At 39.2% G+C, this 22,336-nt stretch overlaps 1 protein-coding gene across 5 annotated transcripts in view; it reads right to left on the bottom strand.

Moving 5' to 3' along the window:
* Positions 1 to 22,336, bottom strand: part of ADAMTSL1 (ADAMTS like 1) — a 482,116-nt gene that overhangs the window by 190,343 nt on the left and 269,437 nt on the right. The window contains exon 1 of one of the 5 annotated variants that reach the window (XM_069777339.1): positions 1,418 to 1,994. The exons of 3 other annotated variants lie outside the window; for them this stretch is intronic. In XM_069777339.1, the coding sequence (XP_069633440.1) occupies positions 1,418 to 1,498 (81 nt within the window). In that variant the 5' untranslated portion in view covers positions 1,499 to 1,994. Of the gene's footprint in view, positions 1 to 1,417; positions 1,995 to 22,336 lie in introns of those variants that run through there. One more of the 5 variants, XM_069777340.1, reaches the window with a different exon arrangement.

The following is a 22,336-nucleotide window of genomic DNA, read 5'->3' as shown; positions in this document are numbered from 1 at the left end:
AATCTCTTGAGGCAGGGTAAGTCATACAAACTACTATAGTATGGAACATAATGCATAATAGTTGGCAGCAGAATGCACTATTTATTTTCATGAATTAGGGACTGAGAACTTAATTCACAAGCAGGAGAGTGAAGCACAAATGTTATGAGTATGAGCTTAACATGGGGCCAAATCCTACAGTCCTTACACAGTCTTGTTGAGTCATATCTCCTGTTGATCTTCCCTAAATTAGTACTGCAGGATTGACTCATAACATATTATAGTCATCAGGTTATAAACTTCTCATTTTCATAAATGAAAGAAAATTTATGCTGACTTTATGCTGTTTTGTGTGAATTCAGTATTTTAAATGAATAGACCTTTAAACAAAATAAGACTTTTAGATCAATCCAGACAGCACTTATTCCTTGTGATTAGTTAGTATTTAGTGATTCTATATTCAATTTTTTTTAAAAAAAATCATATAATATTTTTTAATAAGCATTTTGAATAGGGTTATCCCGTTGTTTAAGTCCCCATCTGGCTGCTAAAAAAATGTCTTAAGATTAGTTTACAATGATTATCATAGATTGTATTACACAGATAAATAGGAAGATGCAAGCTGCTATAAAGTTCATACATTTCTTTAAGATTCTTTCCTATTTGAATGACTACATTCAGTCAAATCTTCAGAAAAAGACAATACACATGTATGCCAAGAATGTGTGTGCATATTACTATTCTTACTGCAGATTTTCTGATAGCAAACATACAGCTCATACTTACAAAATTAAGTATGAGTCAAAATGGATCATTTAATCTCAATCAAACAGCAGAGCTCCAGTGCTCAGCTGTAGAGCATCCTACCAGGATAATGAGGGGAAGTATGTGAGAAAATCATAAAGTAATGATTGGCTTTGCAGCCCTGAAGTATACCAGATATCACATAATGTATCTTGTAGAAGTTGGTATAAACTTGTCTCTGTAATGAGTTACAGCAGTAATGAGAGCTTACTTAAACTGGCTGCAGGAAAAAGTTCAGTACATGCTGTACCTTGTTTCTCTGCATGTGCATGACTGAAAAATACTTTTTCTCTTCTGTTTTTTCAGGAAGGAAGAAAATTTCAGGAACATTACAGCATGATAAAGTTTGATTTAAAGAGAGGAGAAACAGCTCTTCTCTAAATCCCAAGCAGTTAAATCACCATTCACAGGTCATTGCTCTCCAAGTTTATAAAAGTGATGCCAACATCAACTTCTTGGTTCTACCTGCAGCAACTCACAATATCAAGGCTCCACGCCTGCAATACTTTAGAGAGGACAGGAGTTACACGATGTGTTCAAAACAAACTCTCTCTAACTGCAGTCCCAAAGATTAAAAACATACCCACCCGCATATATACACACAGACACAGTATCAGCTGCAATCGACACATACTTGCGGGAAAGAAATGGCATTTACCAGGATGAGGGAAGCCAGGAGCAGGGTGCCAGCAATTGCCCAGCGGCAGCCCTCCATGGTCAGGTCCGTGCCGGACCTGGGGTCGGACGCTGCACAGGCTGGGGAGCGCTCGGCTGCCTGCTGTCACATCCAGCGCCGGTGCGAACCTTCAGCCCCGCTTCTCCGCCTCCATCATCCCTGCTCACATTTCCTGACCCAGGCGTGGGTGGGTGGGTTGGGGTGAGCCGCGGGGAAGCGCTCCCTGAGCCGGCGAGCAGCCAATCCCCCTCTTGCTAGTCAGACAAGCAGCACAACAAAGCCAAGTGGTCTAGGGAAAGGGTAACAGTGAAGGACAGAGGGGAAGAAAAAGAGAGAGAGAGGGAGGAGAGGGAGAAGGAGGAGGAGAGAGTCAGAATGGCACAGCTGAAGGGAGTGCTCTGCCTTCAGCTAGCCGTCCTCCAGGAGCTCTGCTCCACCACTTGCCGTGAGCTGTTCACGCTTATTGCTAGGTCAGTAGCTCTCCTCCCGAGCATGCATTGTTCCAGACAGGAGGGAAACTTAATCTGTGTCAATACATAACGTATGCCATAAAAGGCACCAATCGGAAAATGCTGAAATCCTCCAGGGAGAATGTATGTTTTACTAAAGCCTTGCATTCTTTACAGAAAAATGCTCTCTGGAAGCCTTTTACACCATTTGTTCAGCAATAAAGGAGTCTGACTCCACTCCCAAACCATAAACTAGGAATGTTTCTAACAGGACTGAGTGACGGTTTTTCTGTCACTGCTTCTTTCTTTTGGGGGAAATTTGAAACCTACCCTATTCTGCATTAGAAGGAAAGTGAGCTTATGGGAGGAAGAATTTTGCACAGAAAGGCAAAGATCCACACAACTCGGGAAAGCTGGGAACTCTGCCTTTCAAGTACTGACAGATAGGAGTTTCAAATCACTGCTCTCACTGTGTTAAGGATCCATGCAGTTTGCATGCCTATGCCCCTACATTGCCTGAAGTCTCCAGCTATTTTTTTTTTTTTGTCTGTCTGTTTGTTTTATTTTCTGAAGCAGAAATTGCAAACTGGATCCAAGAACTCTTTCTGAACCCAGTAGGCATTCTCCCACATGGGGCTGACCTGAACATCTCTTGTAGTCACAACATTATGGTGCTGCAGGGCATGCTATGCCCAGATGAGCATGCAGAAAGCCCTGTCTTCCCTAAGCTCTTAACTGTGGTACCTCAGTAAGCTCAGACAATGAAGGAGAAAAGTAAGGTCCATGTGTGTTAGGGGTAGAGAACAATATGCTAGCAATAAGCCTGAAAAGTGACTGAAGTCAGAAGCTAGCAGAAGAAAGGGAAACTCTGCTAAGGCACCAGGACTGAGGATAGAAAGGAAAACAGAGCAAGTGTAGACCACAGACCATATAAGAGAACTGCACATCAGTAGAAAAGAAGAACAGCCTGGAGAAAAAGCTGGATGAGCAGATGGAGAGTGATACAGAGTTTGCAAGAGGGAAAGAACTGAGGGGAAAAAAAAGAGGTACATATGTTAGGAAGTCAGGAGGAAAGAAGAGCGTCTGGCTTCGTGTAACAGGAACAGGAACATAGATGCTGAAAACATCTGAAGGCCAAAACAGAAAAGAGATAAACTAGACAGAGCTGGACTTGGGAAATTAGGCTGAAGAGATAAATTTAGAACAAGAAACAAAAGTAATTAGGAACAGTGGAGGAAACAGATTTCAGCTTGCACTGGCCAGCAGTAGCTTGGTTGGGGACCTTTGGACTTGGCAGGCAAGGAAACAGGGCCAGGAAGACTGAAAAGGCACAGTGGGAAGGGGCTATATTGGAAAACCAGCTACATGGACTGAACATAGCAGGGGTGAGAAAAGGTCTAAAATGGGTACTAAGATTCCTCTACCAACAGTGAGTCCTTTGTGTGTCCAAATCCCCTCACATAGCAACTTCAGAAACGACTTCCAGGAGGAGAGGGGAGGGATGGACCACTTTGCACCACCCTGTGGCTCAGAAGTGGGGAAACCATCGTAGGATGACACCATGGCAGAATTTACAACTTCTCCTATTGCCCTTGAAAACTCAGGAAACTAAACATATAAATTTACTAAAACTCCAGTGTACCTTTTAAAAATACCACCACCACTACACAAAGCCCCCAAATCCTTTGCTTCACCAGCAGTCTCAACACACCCCTAAGAGTTGCACAAAAGGATTTTTTCCCTTACATCTCCTGGCCACAGCTGTCTGTTTTCTCCTACACTCTTTACCCCAAGAAGACTAACATCATAGGAGCAGTACTTAAAGATAGCTCCTGGAATTCCTGTACACAAAATTCTCAAGGCCAAATTTTTATGGTAAACAGCAAGGTTTGTAATATTGAATAGATGAAACGATGATTGCTTTATTTTTAAAAACAAAACTGCTGCAATTATGATTACATGGCTTACAATGAATGAAACAACTGAGAAGGATGTTTTCATAACCATATGCTTGTCTTTTTCTTTCTTTCTTTTTTTTTTCTTAGCCCAACTTTTAACTGGAGTTGTTGCACTAACACTACATAAGTCCATTTCAGAATTTCTGATTTTGGACATTTTTTGTTCAACTTTGGAGAAGGTGGAGTTTTTAAAAGGAAGTTTTGGAGATTCTTCTTATCAGTACACAAGTCTCAATAGGCAACTAAATCATCTAAGATGGAATAACTGGATTATACTTGGATTCCATGTATCCTGCCATTTTTCTGCTTCTGGACCTCTCATTGAATCTTATAGGGATTTTGCATGGAGAGTGATGGCAAGAGAAGGAAGTTAATCACAGAATAGAATCATAGAATCATTTAGGTTGGAAAAGACCTTTAAGATCATCCAGTCCAACCATAAACCTAATACTGCCAAGTCCGCTACTAAACCATGTCCCTAAGCACCACGTCTACACATTTTTTAAATAGCTCCAGGGATGGTGACTCCACCACTTCCCTGGGCAGCCTGTTCCAATGCTTCATAACCCTTTCAGTGAAAAATTTTTTCCTAATATCCAGTCTAAACCTCCCCTGTGCAACTTGAGGCTATTTCCTCTTGTCCTATTTCTTGTTACTTGGGAGAGGAGACGGACATCCACCTCACTACAACCTCCTTTCAGGTAGTTGTAGAGAGCGATAAGCTCATCTCAGCATCCCCTTCTCCAGACTGAACAACCCCAGTTACCTCAGCTGCTCCTCACAGGACTTGTTCTCTAGACCCTTCATCAGCTTTGTTGCTCTTCTCTGGATGTGCTCCAGCACCTCAGTGGCTTTCTTGTAGTGAGTTGAAAATCTTGCAGTAATGTTACCACATATGTGGCCTGCAATGTTCAGACATGTTGAAAAGGTGATTTAGCTATAAAGAGCTTTGTTTCTTCAAGATATGTGTTTAATCAGTAGCAGAGCAGCAAGATGTTCATAATAGCATTGTAAATTGTATGAAATTCACTAGACTTGATATTTTGTTGCACATTTAAAATTCAGACCAGATTCTAAAATGCAGCTTGAATTTTGTTTTCACGACAAACTGATGCAAACCCCATAATTTTTTTCATAAAACCACACGATCATACTTTCAACAGTTTGGCTTTCAGTTTTCTGCATGTATTTGAACCTAGAAATCAAAGTGAAATTCAAGGAATGGAAACTCACATGAATCGAGTCCAAAGGAAAGGTCTACTCAAATTCTTGCATACAGATTTAATGAGGAGTCATGCCCAATATCTGCCAAGTTCTGCAGAGCAGTGTTGCATCTACCTGAAGGTTCATTTGAATTATTCCTAACTGGAAAAAAAAAAAAAAGAAAAAAAAAAGAACTGAAAAAGAAGTGTAGATTTACTGAAAAATGACTTTAAGGCATGAAGTGCCTGGAAGTGTTCTGGAGCTGAACATCTCCATATCCTGCTGTTCAGGTTCAGGGTTTTGTTATCTGCATATATGCATTTTTTGTGGAGTTCATTTATTTACCTTGCTGAAAGGTCATTCTAGATATTGAACACTAGTTTGGTGATGGGGGTATTTCTTTTTGGGTTGCCTATATACTAAAAAATAAAGCCTATAGTAAGAAGGAAAATATGCCATAAATGAGGTAACATTGCCTGAAAGGTGCAAAGCCTCAGGCCCTGCTCATCCCCCAAATCTCTCTCTGTCATGCACCCCAAATGAATGCAAGAATTCAGAGCAATAAAAGGCTTCCACCTGCCACAGAATTAATAGCTGAAACCTCAAGGGGTGTGTTAGCCAATGTGGATGGTGCTACTGTGCCCAGCGCTGTTTTACCAGTAAGACAAAGGTTGCTCTCAGCAAAACCTTAATGATACAGATAAAATCCTGAGTGCTTTAAGATCATTTGCAAAATTGATATTGGAGATTGGTGAGCCAAGGATTGCATTCAGTATCACTTTCTTAGTATACATATGCAAATATGTCACCTCCAAACCATGATATTACAAACGTAAGCCCTTCACCATCTCAGGGAGAGTGAATGCACAAATACATGCTACTCCATGTCCTGAAAATTACCCCTTCCACTTTCTGAACTGGTCATTAGTTCCAATTCTCCTTCACCTCTGGCAGGTGTTTAAATTAAATCAGCGTGCATCTGTTTGTGAGAAGCAGAGCCAGTTATCGGCACTGCACACCTATGGCAGGTTATATGAAATGGAAGTAGAAGCAAAGGAGGGTGTCTGAAGTAGTATTTAAAGCTCTACAGATTTAACAATACTTAATTTGAAAAACACACGTGCAGGCAGAAGAAAACTGTTAACATCAATACGCTTTATAGCAGGAAAGAGTGAACTCAACTTTGGAGCTGATCTCCCTGGGGAGAATATGTTACTGTTTTCCTCAGAAGCCACCTGTCTCTTCCTGGAGGTTGGACTTCTTTTTTGCCATCAGTTCTGTAGCAACCAGGATTTTTTATTTCTTTTTACTTTTTCAGTTAACAGTTATTCTTAGATTTTTTTCTTTTATAAGCCTGGATTGATTTCTGGGAACCTGGAAACCTGTGCAAGTATGGAAAGTGAGGAGCGGGAGGGAGCCAGTGCTTTATAAGGAGCTTCAGATAGGATTTGCATTTACATGTGTGTGTGCTTGTGTGTGTTTTCAGCAGATATGAAAGAAACTAGAATGAAAATTATAAGGACTGCAATATTCTGGACTGCCTGGGTAAAGCTCACCCAGGTGTACATGATCTGATGCATACAAAACCTTTACCTAGACCTCTGACTTGAGATAAAATTCAAAGGTACAATAGCAGGAACAATATACCTCTGAGGACTACGAACATCCTCATTCACACCTAGCAGGGCAATAGATAGATAGTTCAGCCTTCAGACTCACCCAGTCTTTGCCTTGTATGAGAGACTGGTTGCCGTGAGCACTGGGGTGCAGAGAGGTCACCTCTGAACCAGTGTGCTGTGACCTCTCTGTCTTCGGCACCCGCATGAACCTCTACATCTAACATGAGGAGAAGTCTCGAGAACGAGATGATACGTAACACTTCTTAATCCATTTTGTTTAGCTGGGCAGAAATCAAACTGATGAGATGCTTTCACATGAAACATTTTGCGTTTTCAACATTGAAACTGATCAGTTGCTTCTTCTGCGGGAATTGTGGCAACAGATTGAGTGAATTCATATGTGATGACTGCTTCTTTCTAGAAATGTTAACCGCACTCATTGAAGTGATGAGCTACAAAGACCTCCCCCCTTCCCATGTTAGACTGTTGCCATTTACCTTGTGAATTAAGATACCTGTTGTGTTTCAGTAATAACCCTTAATATTTGGCAGCAGAAAAATCTAAACCAAAATCTCACCAAAATATCTAAATGTTTATAGAGTCTTGCAGTGTTTTTCACAATAATTTAACAATGTATTCACATATTTTCATTGGAAGGGTGTGGTAATTTGGCGGATGAGCCAAACATCTTGAACTGACTTGCTTGAGATCTAAATTATGACAGCAAAAAGGGGAATTCTGCAACAGCAGATGCAAAACTGCTTCCTCCTCCTGTTTTGACGGAGAATCCCGCGTAAGACAGACAAGCACGTACCCATCATTCTTCCGACATTATCTCTCTCAGGCTTATTCCTTTCCCAGGGTGCCACTTACATACCCTTACTATCTCTCTTCAACTTTTGGACATGCTCCTTGTGGGCAGACTAAAATGGATTCCTGTTTTTAGAGTCATACCAGTGCCTGTCTGTGAGTGGGCTCACACACGACTCCGGGCCACTCGCACTCTCCTGGAAAGTGAGCCTCTGCGTTCCAATTTTTTTTACTCACACAACACTGTTTCTCCTATTGTTGCACTGCTGCATGCTCCTTTTCAAGTATACTGTCAGAAGCCTGCGCAATTTATTTATCATCTCCAGTCTTTCCACACCTCTTGCCTCCCAGCTAGCACTCTATCTCAGCTTGCTCTGACAGTTGTTTACATGCCATACTCTGAACAGCCCACAAAACACAGGAAGTACTGTTTTTATGTTTTACAAACAGGGCACTGTAGGTACAGGGAGATTAACTAACTTGCCCATGATTGTACATGAAGTCACTGACAGAGAGTGAAATTTTACAAGATCACCGAAGAGGCAAACTAGCAGTCTTAGCTACATGGACTAATATGTTGGTTAGTTCCATGAGAAATCAAATTAAAGTAAATCTCATTTAACCATGTATGGCAATAAGAAATACACTGTGAGCAGTATGTCAGTAGATTGACATTAACTGCAGAGCACTTCCATTACCTTATAGAACACATCCAGATCTTGCGATGAACTTCAAAGCAAGTAAGAGATGTCTTCTATGCTGACAACTTTTGCAAGTCCATGACCAGTTTCACAGTCATTACTGGGTTTTTAACTCACAGGTCCAGCTTCAGATGTCAGGTCAATATATGAGTTTCACTTGTCATAACTGTTTCTAGGCTCACAGTTGGCAAAAAATAACAGGAAAACATGATCTTTAAAGGCTCACATACAGACAGCAGATACCAACAGGTTTGCATGCAATTATTAGAAGTCTCATCATTCAAGCTATCAAGCTTGGGATTTTAGAGGTATTACACAGCAACACTGGGGTTGATGACATTGCTTTTGAATATTTCAGGAACAGAGCCTATATTTTTGTAAACCACCCCAGCTGGAAGTCAGTTGGAGCTTCATGAGTTATAAATTACTTCACTGAAGAAACAAACCCAAACCAAAAAAAAAAAAAAAGTGTGACACTTTTTAACCTCTTCGGACCTCTAACTTACAAAGCTTTTGACTTGTCTTATTTTCCTTCTACAGCAGTAAAGCATAGGTAATTCTTTATATGGCTTTTAACTTTTGTAATGTAAATGGGATTTTATTCCACTTTCCTTTTCTTAACAAAATTCAGGTTCTACAGGTGGGCTTAGACCATTGTGAACAAACCTAAAACTAATCAAGTGAAACTGCCAAAGTATCATCAAGGAAAGAATATGCAAGTTTAAGAATCTTACAAAGAAATGAGGAAGAAAAGAAGACTAGGGAGTAAATTTTGGATCAGGATTTGGAAAACCCCTAAGGTGGGGGAGGTGGGATTGAGGTTTGGCCAATTTGTGATACTCGGCTCTGTGTCTGGATTCAGTTTTCCAAAGTTTCCAAAAGACTAGGGGTGTGGAGGAAGGAGAGGACTTGGATTTAAAGTTTTTGGGTTTTGGCCCATCTCTTGTACTAGTAATTAATGAGAATGCCTGGACAGCACAAAGCATACTTTGAAATGTTGAGCCAGCAAGATATTTAAGCAGTGGAGAAACCCTTCTTTCTTAGCAATAGAGTTTTGAATATCAAAACACTGGTGAAGATGCCACATGGATGGAACACCCACTCAGTCACAATGGGGTTCTCCATGCAAAAGACACAGAGTACTTACCCCCAAGTTGGCCAAGTTAATAAAGATTAACAATGCAGACAAACAGCAAGGATTATAGCGCAGAAGTACCTAATGACCTGTTTAAAAGCTGGAATCAATATTGTTCTTGTGACAATCACAGAGATGGAGAAGAATTGAGGGTCGGTGTTACGGAAAAAAATCTTCAGTTTGGAGCACAAAGCACATTCAAAAATATAGAAAGATAAAGAATATGTCATAAAACATGAGGGTAAGTGGCAGGATTTTGAAACAGCACAGGGCTCAAATGGCTGCAACTCAAGCACAGAAGTGGAAAAAGGTATTCAGTGAAATATTTGAAACATATGGGTTTTGTTTATGTTTCTTGCAAATATTTGAGAAAAGTGAACAACTCCTACCTGTATACAATCGTGACCATGAATGCACTATTATGTTGTAACAAAAATGTATTTATAAGCAACCAGTAAAATACTGGAAGAAATTATAATGTTAATAACTAGGAGGCTATCGTGTTCCATATTAAATTTCTCAGGACTGCAGCTCACTATGCAAAGAGCAGCAGTTTCTACTTGATGTATTAAACAGCTTCAAAATGGTAGAAATACAGGAAGCAGTGAAACAGGACAGATAGTATTCTTCTTTTGAGCTAAGGAGAAAATATTTTCACTATCAGAGAAACAGGTGAAAAAATAAAATAATTTTTACTTCCTGTGTTTACATCTGGTGGGATCTGCTGACCTTCTAGTTTGAATTCATGAAGGTTGGCAACTCAAAATCCAAATCCATATGTGGACTGAATCTTCACAGAAAAGGATCTCTTTTAAAACATTTGAAGAATGATTGTGGCTGGTAAATATATGAGTAGCTTGCACTGAGCCAGACATGTGGTTAGATGATATAATTTTAAGGAGCCTAATCCTTCCCTCATTCTAGGAAGAAATCAGGAATAATGAAAGTGAGCTTAGTAGGGTCTTCTACAAACTAAGGTGAAAATTGGAGCAAAATCTTAATCTGCATGACATTTAGTCTGTATTATAATTTGTTTTATCATGTAATTCAATGTATGCTCATATAATCTGAATTTCAAAAATGAAAGACTTTCAAGTGGCAATCGAAGATAAAGATGATCATGGCACTATGTGTGACAAATACTCATAGAGGAACTGAAGAAAACTGTTTTGACTAAGAGCATTAAACCTTCCATTCAAATGAAAATAATGTGATTCTCCAACCAAATAAATTACTGCAGTAGACACAAATTTCTGAGCAATGGAAGATAAGGGGCATTCACAAATAAACCTCACCAGCTTTAATCAGTGAAAACTAAACCCCTTAGTCATACAAGAACTTAATATCTGCCCCTAAACTCCATGCACAGTCTGTTTTGATCAAGCTGGTCAATATATATTATCAAAACGTATTAAAGGACACGTTGAGAGGCAAGCAGATAATGCTGCATGGGTAAGCACACAGGACTCGGTTGGCTGGAGTTACTCAGAGTCAGAAGCCAAATGATTTGGTTCTATTGCACTTCTGATTTTGAGTAACTTTGTAAGCAAATAAGGGAATAATTGTTCTTTAACTGAATTTCAGGACTAGATTATTTAGAAACGTCATTTATTCACATACTCAATGGTTCAAAGCCTGCTGTGTCAACATTTTTTCATGGGAAAAGCACATAAGGTTGAGTCCTGCACCCTACTACAATTCAAAGCTTTAACCTCAAAGGCCATTTACCAGATGAATTCTCATGAGAATCTACTATTGTCAGGTATCTTGTTGCATCATGCATGTCTTAATCCCAAGGAAAAAATAATTATGAGAAATTTAAGAAACAAAAGGACTTCCTTTATCCATGCAAGAGAAGCTTAGAGTCCCATCATCTTTCTATGTCACAGATTCTCTGAGAGCTTTTCACAGTGTCTTTTTAGTTACTTCATATGACAGTCTCTGACAGACTGGCCTTTATTTTTGCAACATCTAGCATCTTGCCTGAAGTCATAGCTATAACAAAAATATCTTCATATATCTTATAAAAAAACCCCTCTCGGAACCATCATTATAATTTGTCTGTCTCCAGGTGTCATTTGCTTTATTTAACCAGTTTATCCACTGAAATGGATATTGTATTTCATGCACACTTGTTTCCAATGAAACTATTGTTTCCAATACTTTCTTCATGATGCACTGCATAATCTGTTCTACATTTAATTTACAAAGATTTTTATGGAGATATCTTAATGCAGTTTTGGGCTTATCTTCTTTCTTTTATTTGAGTCCTGATTTATAAAATTTGCTTTTAAGTATCTTTGACATTAACAATTTTTCTGACCACTTAGGTTTGTCATTTTATTTGCCTGCACAACAGCATTGAAGTTGATAAGAAATATTCTTGTGCTGGAGTATGACTTTGTTCAGCAAAAGAGTATAACAGGACTACTGGCTAAACGTCATTCTTCTGCAAAAAGCTTTGATGTAGTAAGAAAGAACTGTATCTAAATCATGAAAGACTATGGAGCAGATTACCTAGGCAATCCTAATTGCTTACTGTGGTTTACACCATTATTTATATGTAAAGATCTACATTTCCCCACTGTGTGTTACTTCTGCCTTCTCCCTTCTCCCCTCTCTCCTCCTGGCTTTGACTGCACATGTATGGACTTTTTCGTCTGTTAAAGTTCAGAGTAAAAGATAAAGCAGATCAGACATGTTTGTATTACAGGTCTGCATTGTATCTTCTCTGTGAATTGCGATGGGGGGGGGTGGTGTGTTTTGTTGGTAATTCTTTAACATTTATGAGCACAGACCTTCACTACACAGACAGAGTAAATGACATGTCATTGCATCATAAAATACTGTCAGCTCATCAATAACTTCCTGCAATGCCACCATCAGTTGAAAAGCTAATGCAGGTAAGCTGGAAGAAGCTAGAGATGAAATAGCACCTTTCATACTGACAGAACAATACAGCACTATACGTCTAATAGAGTATACTATAATACATATTTCCTTATCTGTATGAAGTACATCAAAGGCTCAGCTTTCTAAAACCTGTATGTAGCTGGACATTCAGAAAGATATATGCCAACTAAAACCCTCTGTCCTTTAGGGAGAGGAAAACTGCTCAGGAATGCTGTGCAACAGCAATGGGTAAGGTTAAAGAACTGTAGGTTTGTGGTATCACTTAGCAACAGAAGCTGTGACACCAGGAGTTTTACATGTCTTTAATACATCTCCTACAGTGCCATCTATAATCATTAGGCTTTACATTTCTAAGGCCTTTTCGTCCAATAGAGCTTTGTGTCCATTAACTGACAGGCAGTCTTTTCTTGGAGTCTTTAAAATGCAGGCTGAGAAGTGAGCTGTATGCCATTAATACCACTGTCCCACTAATGCTCATGGTTAGGGGCAGCCTTTCCAAAGAAACATCCATCTCAATGAAAAACATTCCACATACAAATGAGGCTCACCTGGTGAATATAATGCATATTTTAGGGTCACTGTGCCAAGTGTCTGACAAACTACAGAATTAGCCAGTTTCTTCAGTGTGAGTCACATTAAACTGAGGTTTTGAAATTTATAGGTACACCTATTCATTAGCATTGTTACCACCACGTGATTCAGAAGTATCTTTTATTTTCCACATTCAGATGTGACAATATAAGATAAAGGCAAGTGAAGTGCATGGTATGCTTAAAAGCACGTGAAGATTGTCTAGAAGTGTCAAGATCCTGGTCAATGATCACCAAACCACTCTCTGCCTAGTTGGCTTAATTGTAAATAAAATTTTTTTAAGCATATGCCCAGATGTCATATGCTTTGTGTTTGAAGTAATGCTGCTCAAAGCTACTTTAATTAAAAAGCAGCTTTGATTATCTATTATCTGATACCCAGGAAGATAAAACACACCTTTCCATCCTCTACGGTGACTGGGCGGGGTGGGATAAAATAAAACAAATTGATTTCAATGTGTGTAACATCAAGATATAATTTTCCCTGTTGAACGGGTATCCAGAGCTTCCTTTACGAAGCTGGTGCACCCATCCAAGGACAGTGTTTGATAAAACACTAGTTAAATTACTGGTTCAAATTTTCTCAACCTTGGCTTTATTTTATTCTCCTGAAGCATGAATATAGCAGTAGCTTCACCACTTAAGCTGTGGAAGAGACAGAGCTGAGTTAAGGCTCCCCTCTGCATTTTAATGTTTTAAAAAAAGTTAAAAAGCAAAAAGAAGTATTTTTTACTACATAATAAAAAGTAGCAGCTCACTCTAGCCTGACAAATAGCCCAGTGATTCCAGTAAGAATGGAGTGGGTGTTGGTCAGGGCAGAGTCAAACGCTGCAGCTGAGATGCAGTACTTGAGGAAAAAGACATCCTTTTCCACCTATATTTTTCTTCCACTCATTGTATGTTTTCTTTTATTCTTCTGGGAAACACTGAGTCAGAATGTTTTACTGTGGCATCACCATGTAACATGTAGACTGTACTCCCACTGTTCCGCAAAACACTGGGCTGGACCTGCACAGACAGACAGCTTGCCATTTCCCCAGTTTATACACTCCTGCACCAGACATGAGAAAACCTTACATGTTATTCAAGGTTATTGCCAGAAGGGAAAGTAATTAAAGCGAAGCATCATTAGGGAGAAATAGTTATGAGTTTAATTAAACAATGTATTTGGATCACAAATAATATTTTGCACAAAGTTTTAATACTTGCATGTCCCATCTCTTAAAATTTCTTTCAGTTTCCATTACAATGAGCATTTTCTAAACAGTGGTTCTCACTGAATCTTTGGTTCAGGAACATGGATGGTTGATTGCATTTCAGAGAATCATTTCTTGATCCTTAGTAAGAACAAGACATAAGACTCTATGTCAAAGATAATCAACTGAAACCAGCAGTTTGAGTAATGTTGACTGACCTGTTCTTGATGTCACTAGTCTCATGAAGACAACACAGGAGGTAGAGCAGTATAGAGAAGATTCAGTTGCATCTACTTGGCAATCATAAAACAATGCATCTTAGAAAATAATGCCAGATTTTCCAGTGTTAGACATGCAGTTTCTGGCTTCTACATCACAAGATTTTTGAAGTGCCTGGTATGACTGAAAACTTTTCATGATTTTTTTGAAAGCACATGAATACATGCTCACTCAATGTGTGTGTGTGTCATCACTTGCTGTGATTTATCCTGCTTCCTTCCTGTGTATCATGACTGGAGCAACTAATATAGTTTCAGGGAACATAATAAGCCGTATTCCCCAAAACGTCCTGAGCCAAAGATACCAGGCACTCACGTAACTAATGACACATGTCGGTGCCTGACCCAGAGGATTTGCAAAGGTATATTCATCGGCATTGGAGTGCTTCTGCAGGAAGTGGATTTTTTAAGAAGTGGTGGCCTGTGTTTGCATAGTTCATTCTTTGCATTGACCTGACATGTCTGCCTAAAAGCCTGTATATGAGACACTGAACTCTTCTGAAAACCCACTGAACAGCATAGGATCAGGCTTTATATACTTTCTATACCCCTGCTAAGTATTTCCATTTATAAGCTTCCTCAGAAAGAATGCCTCATCTTCAAAATACAGCCCCAGAGATTAATGAAAAAGTAGCTGCTTTCATAAACAGGAAAAACTAGGCATTTGCATGACAACAGATTTACAACCACAACAAGTAGTAATCTGCAGACTAAATCACCAGTATTTTTAGTGCCATCAAGTCTGCATATTAAGTTCTGTGGGCAGAACTGTTTAAACACAGCCAGGATATTAAATGGCATTCCTGTAAGAAACAATGTTCTTCATTGACAGTGAGGGGCCCGGAGTAGCAAGGAGTCATCATGGTGATTGCTTTCATACTTTTTACAGTATTTGTTCCATTTCATATCTAGGAAATACCGTGTTGGAGCCCCATGTAATGTTAATGCATGTTCTCTCATACATACTGTGCGCACTTTTAGGCATGATTACTAGTTTATAAGGAGCAGCTCATCTGTGTCGATTTTGAATGATGAAGTCACTGTACTTTGTCCTACACACCCTCATCCCCGAAATGGTCCCAAAACGGGCCACTAGAAGGCAGCCAGGCATGAATACTGCACCTCTGCGTGCAGGTGTGTGTATGAAGAGTGTGCCAGAGGGAAGAGCAAGAGTCTGATGATGCTGATAGACTGGCTCAGAACCCAGGTTAGCAGCCGACCGCTGCAGAGAGGCCAGCGGTGCAGCAGCCCCCTCTAGGGTATGCCGAAAAGACCAGGCAGAGAATAGCAGCAAGACGGGAAACAACTTGCAGAGAATGACAGGGAGAAAAACTAAAGGACCAGCCAAGGATGAACCCCCAAAGTCCTACTGGACGGAAAGAAAGACTCACCGCTGTGAAGGGGTGCACCCACAGGCACGTTGGCAGTCAAGCTCCACCACCCCCCTGAAACGTCCCCTTGGTACCCCAGGAAGGGCCAGGGTTGTTAGAGTGAAAACGAGATCCCCTCCAGATTAGAGAGCAGAAAGACAACAGGCAGTAGATGAAAGTATCCTCACCATCAAGAATGTGAAAATAGCTGTATTAATTTAATATTACTCAACTGGGTTAGCCCCAGCTGTTTGAAATGAATAGCAAGCTGCTGTGCTAGACCAGGTGGCTTTCTCTTTAAGGTTAGCACGTTTCCCCAGGTTAAAACAGCAAAATTGCTCAAGTTACAAAGTGGACAGTAAAACTGCTATAGTGGGTTCCTTAATGAGCTCTTTTCTTCCATCCTTGTCCTTTCTCAAAGAATTAAAGAATCCAGAGGAGGTGGTGATGTACCCTGGAAACAACATCTGTCCCCTTCTCCCAGACAGTAGCAAAAACAACAGCTGGGAGCATGTAATTTTCAATGGCAATTTTCAGTGCTCAGAGTAGCCTGTGTTTCACATGGCTGCTGCTTTCCAAGCAGCACTGGGCAACAGAAACGTCACATGGTCCTCTGGTATTTATTAACATGCCTCTCATTGCATTGTTAGGTCAGTGGCTGTGTTTCTAATTAAAAGATTGCTTCTTTGAATAACAATGAGAAATAGTACTATGTGCCACCTTACTAACCTTTCAACATAGGCTATTCACTTTTGTTCACAAAACTTGTCAGTGTCCAGGGAAAAAACTGGGTCAGATTCTCAGTATAACCCTACTCATTACATGTCTTCAATTGGATGATACTTGAATTCAGTTTCTTTTAAGAACTGAATAAGCAAGGTGCTCACACAAAGTCATATCAATACAAGTGAAAGAACTTATTTTGGTGCCCTTTAAATTAATTCAATGTCTGTATAGGAGAGATATTAAAACTCATTCTTTGGCAACATAATGCCATTTAATGCTGTAATATGCAATGGGCCAGATTTTGCCTTCAGACGAACCTAAATGAAGTCAATAGGCATAGGGACCCTACACACAGATTTTGTCCTAGTGAACAGAAGTGGTTTTCCTGCTTAGACACCCTCCTTTGAGGAAGACCAGAGGGTTTAAAAATGCTTGTAGAAGCAGGAAAAGCCTTTCTCACAGACATTTTGTCAACTTTGATGACTTACATACTGCAATTAACTTGAGAGCTGCGGCACTGTGTATCAAAAGCTCTCTGGAGCAGAGCACATTTTGTTTTCTGCCTGCAATTCCAAGTGCCCAGACTGCAAGTTTACAGATTGTAGACATTAACTGCAAGCGATAATTATACTGATACAGTTTTGTTTGAAAGTTCAACTAAAAAGTCTTTTGCTTTCTCTTAAGCTTTTTCTTGTCCTTGCTCAGAAGAACAGAAACAAAAAGCAAACTTATAAACAGAGAAAATTCAGTACAACCCTATCAGCTCAAGAAAAAAACTTCACAGCTAATTATGAAATAAAGCCAATCTGCAGGAATCTTGTTAGAAGATAATGGTTTCCTGCTGCTTGATTAGTGTTGTAGTAGGACAGAGATGTTTGTCTGCACAGCAGAAGACAGAGGTCTTGTGACGGTCATCAATTAAAATAACACTATTTTATCTTACAACAGATGCAGATAAGCCATTCTTATCATGTGATGTTCGTGCTGATACTGCAGAGAGAGTAATTTTCACTAATAACTAGTTTCTAATGGCCTTCAGGACAATGAAGTACACATGTGGGTGACAGGCAGGTAGATAGAAGAAACTGATGAGAACTGAGAAAAAGCTCGCCCTTGGGTGCACAGGGACAGCACCAGCAAGGGGCAAGGGGAGCACTGCTAAAACCACAGCTTTGGCCGGGCCCCTCTGTTTCTACCAGCATAATGATATTCTCCTTTGCTGTGTTTTTCAGCCACGGGGGTCAGATGCCTTATCTAGATCTGCAAAATCCCACAGCTGATGCCATCCAGAATCTCTTCTTCTGTTGAGTCCAATGCTTGTTTCAATACCTGTTATAAATACATTTTAGTGTTTATCCTAATAGTTCCTGAGACCAAATCAAACTTGAACAGTAAGAACCAGCTTGATTGCTTTATTATCTGGAGACAAAAGACATTTTGCATCTCCAATTTTATAATACCTATTTTATAGTTTATTTATAATATATTTTTTGTAATTTGAACGAATTAAAATTTCATGTGGTACTAAATGATCAGTTAGACATAACAGAACTATGAAAATAAATTCATTGAAAATTTAATTTGATAGTGTTTGTACAGAAAGTGTGCAAACAATGACAAAAAAAACTTTTAAAAGTTACTGGAAGTGCCCACTTTTAACCGTGAAAATTTTTGTCACTGGGCCTTATTCAATCTTCCTTAGTTATTTCTGTTATTGTGCTTAAGGCTTATAATTTTTTCTGCTCACAGACCAGATCAGAATTCTCTAATGCCCTTTGTTTTTTTGTGTGAAAGGAGGAGGAAAAGCAGGAGAGGAGTGTCACTTGCATTTTAATTCTCTAATGACAAGATAGAAACAATAGACAAAATGGTAGTAGGAAACAGAAAATTAATGCTGTGTATATTCTTCTTCTGAAAGAAGAAATCCTTTCTACACCTTTAGTCATATTTTTTTTCAAAATATAATCTCAGTTTAAATCAAAATGGTAGATGAGAAAAATAATTTTATTTTAATTTAATGCCTTTTAAACTTACAATACAGGCAACTGATTCAAAATGGACTTTTGCTGGGTACATAAGTGACTGACAATTGTTCAATAGGTAGCCATGTGGTGAAAATCAGAAACTACTTAAAGAATTAGTAATTTTAAAATTAATTCATACAAGATAGTAGTTTTGCAGAAACAAAATGGTTCCCATTTCATCAAAATATACTGGAATCAATAGTCCAAACTCACAAGATTTTCCATAATGACATATAGTCAATGATATCACTATTTCTCACTATCTCTAAATGAAGAGGAACATCATGCCTTTTGGGGGAGGAAAAAAAAAATTCCAAAGGTCATCTTTTGTGGTGTTGCCAATGATATTCAATTACAACTAAAAGAAAACTAAGATAAAGTTCAAATTGCCATTTATTATTTTTATTTCCCCTTTTTTGTTTGCTAGCTTGCAGTAGAACACATGTGCATGCTTTACAGGCTTTATTGTTTTTATGGACTGGTTTGCCATGTCTTACAAATACTGCATTGCACAATATTCCCATAGCACCCACGCTGGACACTTCACATTTTATGGCTTTTTTTCATAAGCACAGAAAATTTTGATTCAGCATCCCAGCACAACTCCATCTCCTGTCATCATCTCAGACCACTTCTGCGGTGGGATCATTTCAATACAACACGGCAAGCTGACCTTTTTTCAATGGCCCTAAACAGAAACAAGATCCTCACCAGTGTCAGAGACTGTAGAAGACATACCTGGTCTCTAGCTATTGAATACATAGATCTGTGTTAGCTTTGGGAACTAAGCTGGAGTCTCTGGCCTAAAAAGTTGACTAAAGGGATGTCAGCTATCAGGGTACTGACGTATACACATGTAGGGGATTCTCATGCTTCTCTGTAATATCATGTTTGGCAAAATGGCTATGTCACACTGCTCACACTGCTTTTTTAATGTATAAAATCCAAAGGGCAGTGCCAGTCAAAGACATTGGAGGACATTTGTGGCTGTCATGCTCCCAGAATCTTTAGAAGGTGAAGCTATTATTGCAAAACAGCATATTAGCTACTGTTTATTTCCTTTACCGGTAGGAAGGAGAACATGGCTTGCACTCTTTGAAGAGTCATATCCCTTTTCTCTATCCCTAAATACACTTTCCTATGCCTTGCTTTTTTTTGAGTCTTTCTTTGCACACTTCAACTTTTTCAGTCTTTCTTGCAATTTTCCTCTTCTTTTCTGCTTTTTTTCCCCTTCTTTTCCCCCAAAGACAGTGACACAGAATAGAATAAAGCCAGGGATACAAGACAGAAACAAGAACATGACATTGGATCATCTGAGTCACCAGAATCCCATGTTGCATAATAGCTGGAGTCCTGTCATAGGTTCAAACTAGGGAGATTCACAGAACACCCACCTCACATGCTTCCAAGTAACACAAGCAATAAAGTGAAAAACAAAACCCCAAAACCCCAGACCTCAGAATGAGAGGTCAAAGACATTGCTAATATCGTCACTCTTTGCAAACGTAGGTCATCTGTTGGTGAGCAAATGATGGTAAGCAAAATTTTCAGAAGGTAGGACTTTGCCTAGTCCGGCTGCTTCAACAAATTGATACCACTGAAACTGGCCTTTCACTCCTCCTCACTGCCCTCTAGACAGATACACAAGGTGGAAGTAATGGAGCAAGGAGGCCCAGCGAACACCAGAGACCCTGGCTGGAGGGGACTAGAAAGAGAGCTGTGCTGCAAGACCTCTCCATAGAAGACGAAACTGCCTGCAGAAAAGAAGGTTGGCCTCTCACAATCAAAGAAAATACAGCTGATAAACTTTAAAAGCCAGAGACTGAGCAGCAGGCAAAATGGGAATTACAGCACAAAGCAGGAGGCCTGAGGTTTGAGTCTAAAGGCAAAGGTTACAATGATTTTTGTAAGCAGCAACCGGAGACCAAGGGTCTCCTACCTAGTTTCTAATGGTTTCTATTGGTCATGCTGCTACAGACAAACTCAGCTGAAGTCCCAGAGAAAACAATACTTGGCAATGAAAAATTAATGACTAAAAAATCACCACAATAATATGGGAGACTGACAGGAGATCCCTCCGTTTTTGATAACTGGATAGCTAGATACAGATGGTTTGCCTGCTGTTGCTGCTTAGATCAAAGCAGAGATTTTAAAAAAAGAAATAAGTAGTGTAAACTTATTGCAAATATTATTCCACGTTTCTACATATTTTGTTAAGCTCATGAGACCCTCAAAGAAAAAGCCTGATTCTCCTCTGGGCTGACATTGACATAAATTCATCAGCTCCTGCAGAATCCAACAGGAGCCCAGGGAGCCAGTGCTGCTCACCAGCCAGCAGCACAGAGCTCTCAGAGTACGCGCTTAGGAAATGAGATCCTGTTCACAGTATGCAACTGGTTTTAATAGAAATGAGATATTTGCTGCTCACAGATCTGCAGTTCCTGGGTGTATTCTTCATTTTAAAGTCTACAAAATATTGTTTTATGGGATGTGCCTCTTCTTTATTGTGCTTTCAGTGTATAACATACAACAGTGGGGCTCCAAACCTACCTCTTGTATAAAATAATCTATGAGGTTCTTCTGCTCTTTACAACTATGAGGAAAGTACAAAAATTAAATTAATCATCTGTCATGATGGATAAATGTTAACCTTACCAGAGTGGCTGGTAACAGGTAGGGACAATGGGATATTATTATGCCTCTATTAAATTAACACTAATTTAATAGTCTATATACTATAATTTCTGTTTACTGGTTCCAAGTTAGCTGAAAATATTTTACAGATTATTACTCAGGTGTTAACCAAAGCAGCAGGTTTCTCCAAAGCAATTGTCATATTTCTCCAGACTTTCATTTTGTCTTTCTGCAGAGCCTAAGGAAAGAAAGAAGAAAGGGAACGAGGAGGAAAAGATTTAAAACTCAGAATGGAGAGATAGGTAAGCCATTTTTTTCATGGTCCTGCATGAATGCAATTCTTTTCAATCCTAGTACTTTCCAGCTGTTTCAAGGACATCTGTTGGTGATGTATTGCCCCCTTCAATGGAGATAAAAGTTGGCAGTGCTGTTCAGAAGCCAGTTTACTATGGTCTTGATCTGGTGGGAATTAGTGTATGCATAGCCTGTTTAAATGTGTGGGAACTTTCCCATCTCATGACTACTCATATCCTGTAGTTTCAGATTTATTTTAAATGACAATCAATGTGTTGAACTGGCATGATATGCACCTCAAGAAATATTCTTAATCTAATGCCTATCCCCTTCTAAAGGAAAATTCTGCTTGACGGCATACTTATGAGAAAATTTAGTGGTAATCTTCTCAAAATCCTCATTCTCAAATCATCTCAAAATGTCAGATACAGAGGCTTTATTGCAAAACATGTATCTTAATAAAAGCAAACAAGGGACGTGTGTACTGACTGTCTAAACAATTTGGCATTGAACAATGTGAGAAAAAATGTGGAAATACCATCCAGACAAAGCATTAAAAAATTAAAGAATGTTCATGACTTCAGTAATGTGCAAGCCAACAATAGTATCAATTTATGACTGCTACACACCAGCACTATGAAATCATAATGCCAATATTTTTGTTTGAATACAGATTTTAAGGTGAACATCCTTTCTAAATGCCTGCAGGTTTTCCCCTCTTGTGACCATTCAAAAGAAATGTCCAAAGCTAGATTCTCCATATTGTTTTCCCTTTGACACAGTTCCACAGATTCCCTCACTGGTCTTCTGAAAAGAAAAAAAAAAAAAAAAAAAAAAGAAAAAGATTGTTATTTAATAAATTTACCTATTTATCATCAGATGGCTTTCCTTATGACTTTATTTTCCTTACACGTTTTACTGTGTCTCAAGTTATAGAGATTTCCTATCAATTTTTTTTCAAATACAGCAGAATCAAA

Source organism: Haliaeetus albicilla, chromosome Z, assembly GCF_947461875.1.
Source record: "Haliaeetus albicilla chromosome Z, bHalAlb1.1, whole genome shotgun sequence".
In the NCBI taxonomy this organism is placed as follows: domain Eukaryota; kingdom Metazoa; phylum Chordata; class Aves; order Accipitriformes; family Accipitridae; genus Haliaeetus; species Haliaeetus albicilla.
The sequence above is the reverse complement of the archived record's forward strand: the minus strand, read 5'-3'. Positions and strand labels throughout refer to the sequence as shown.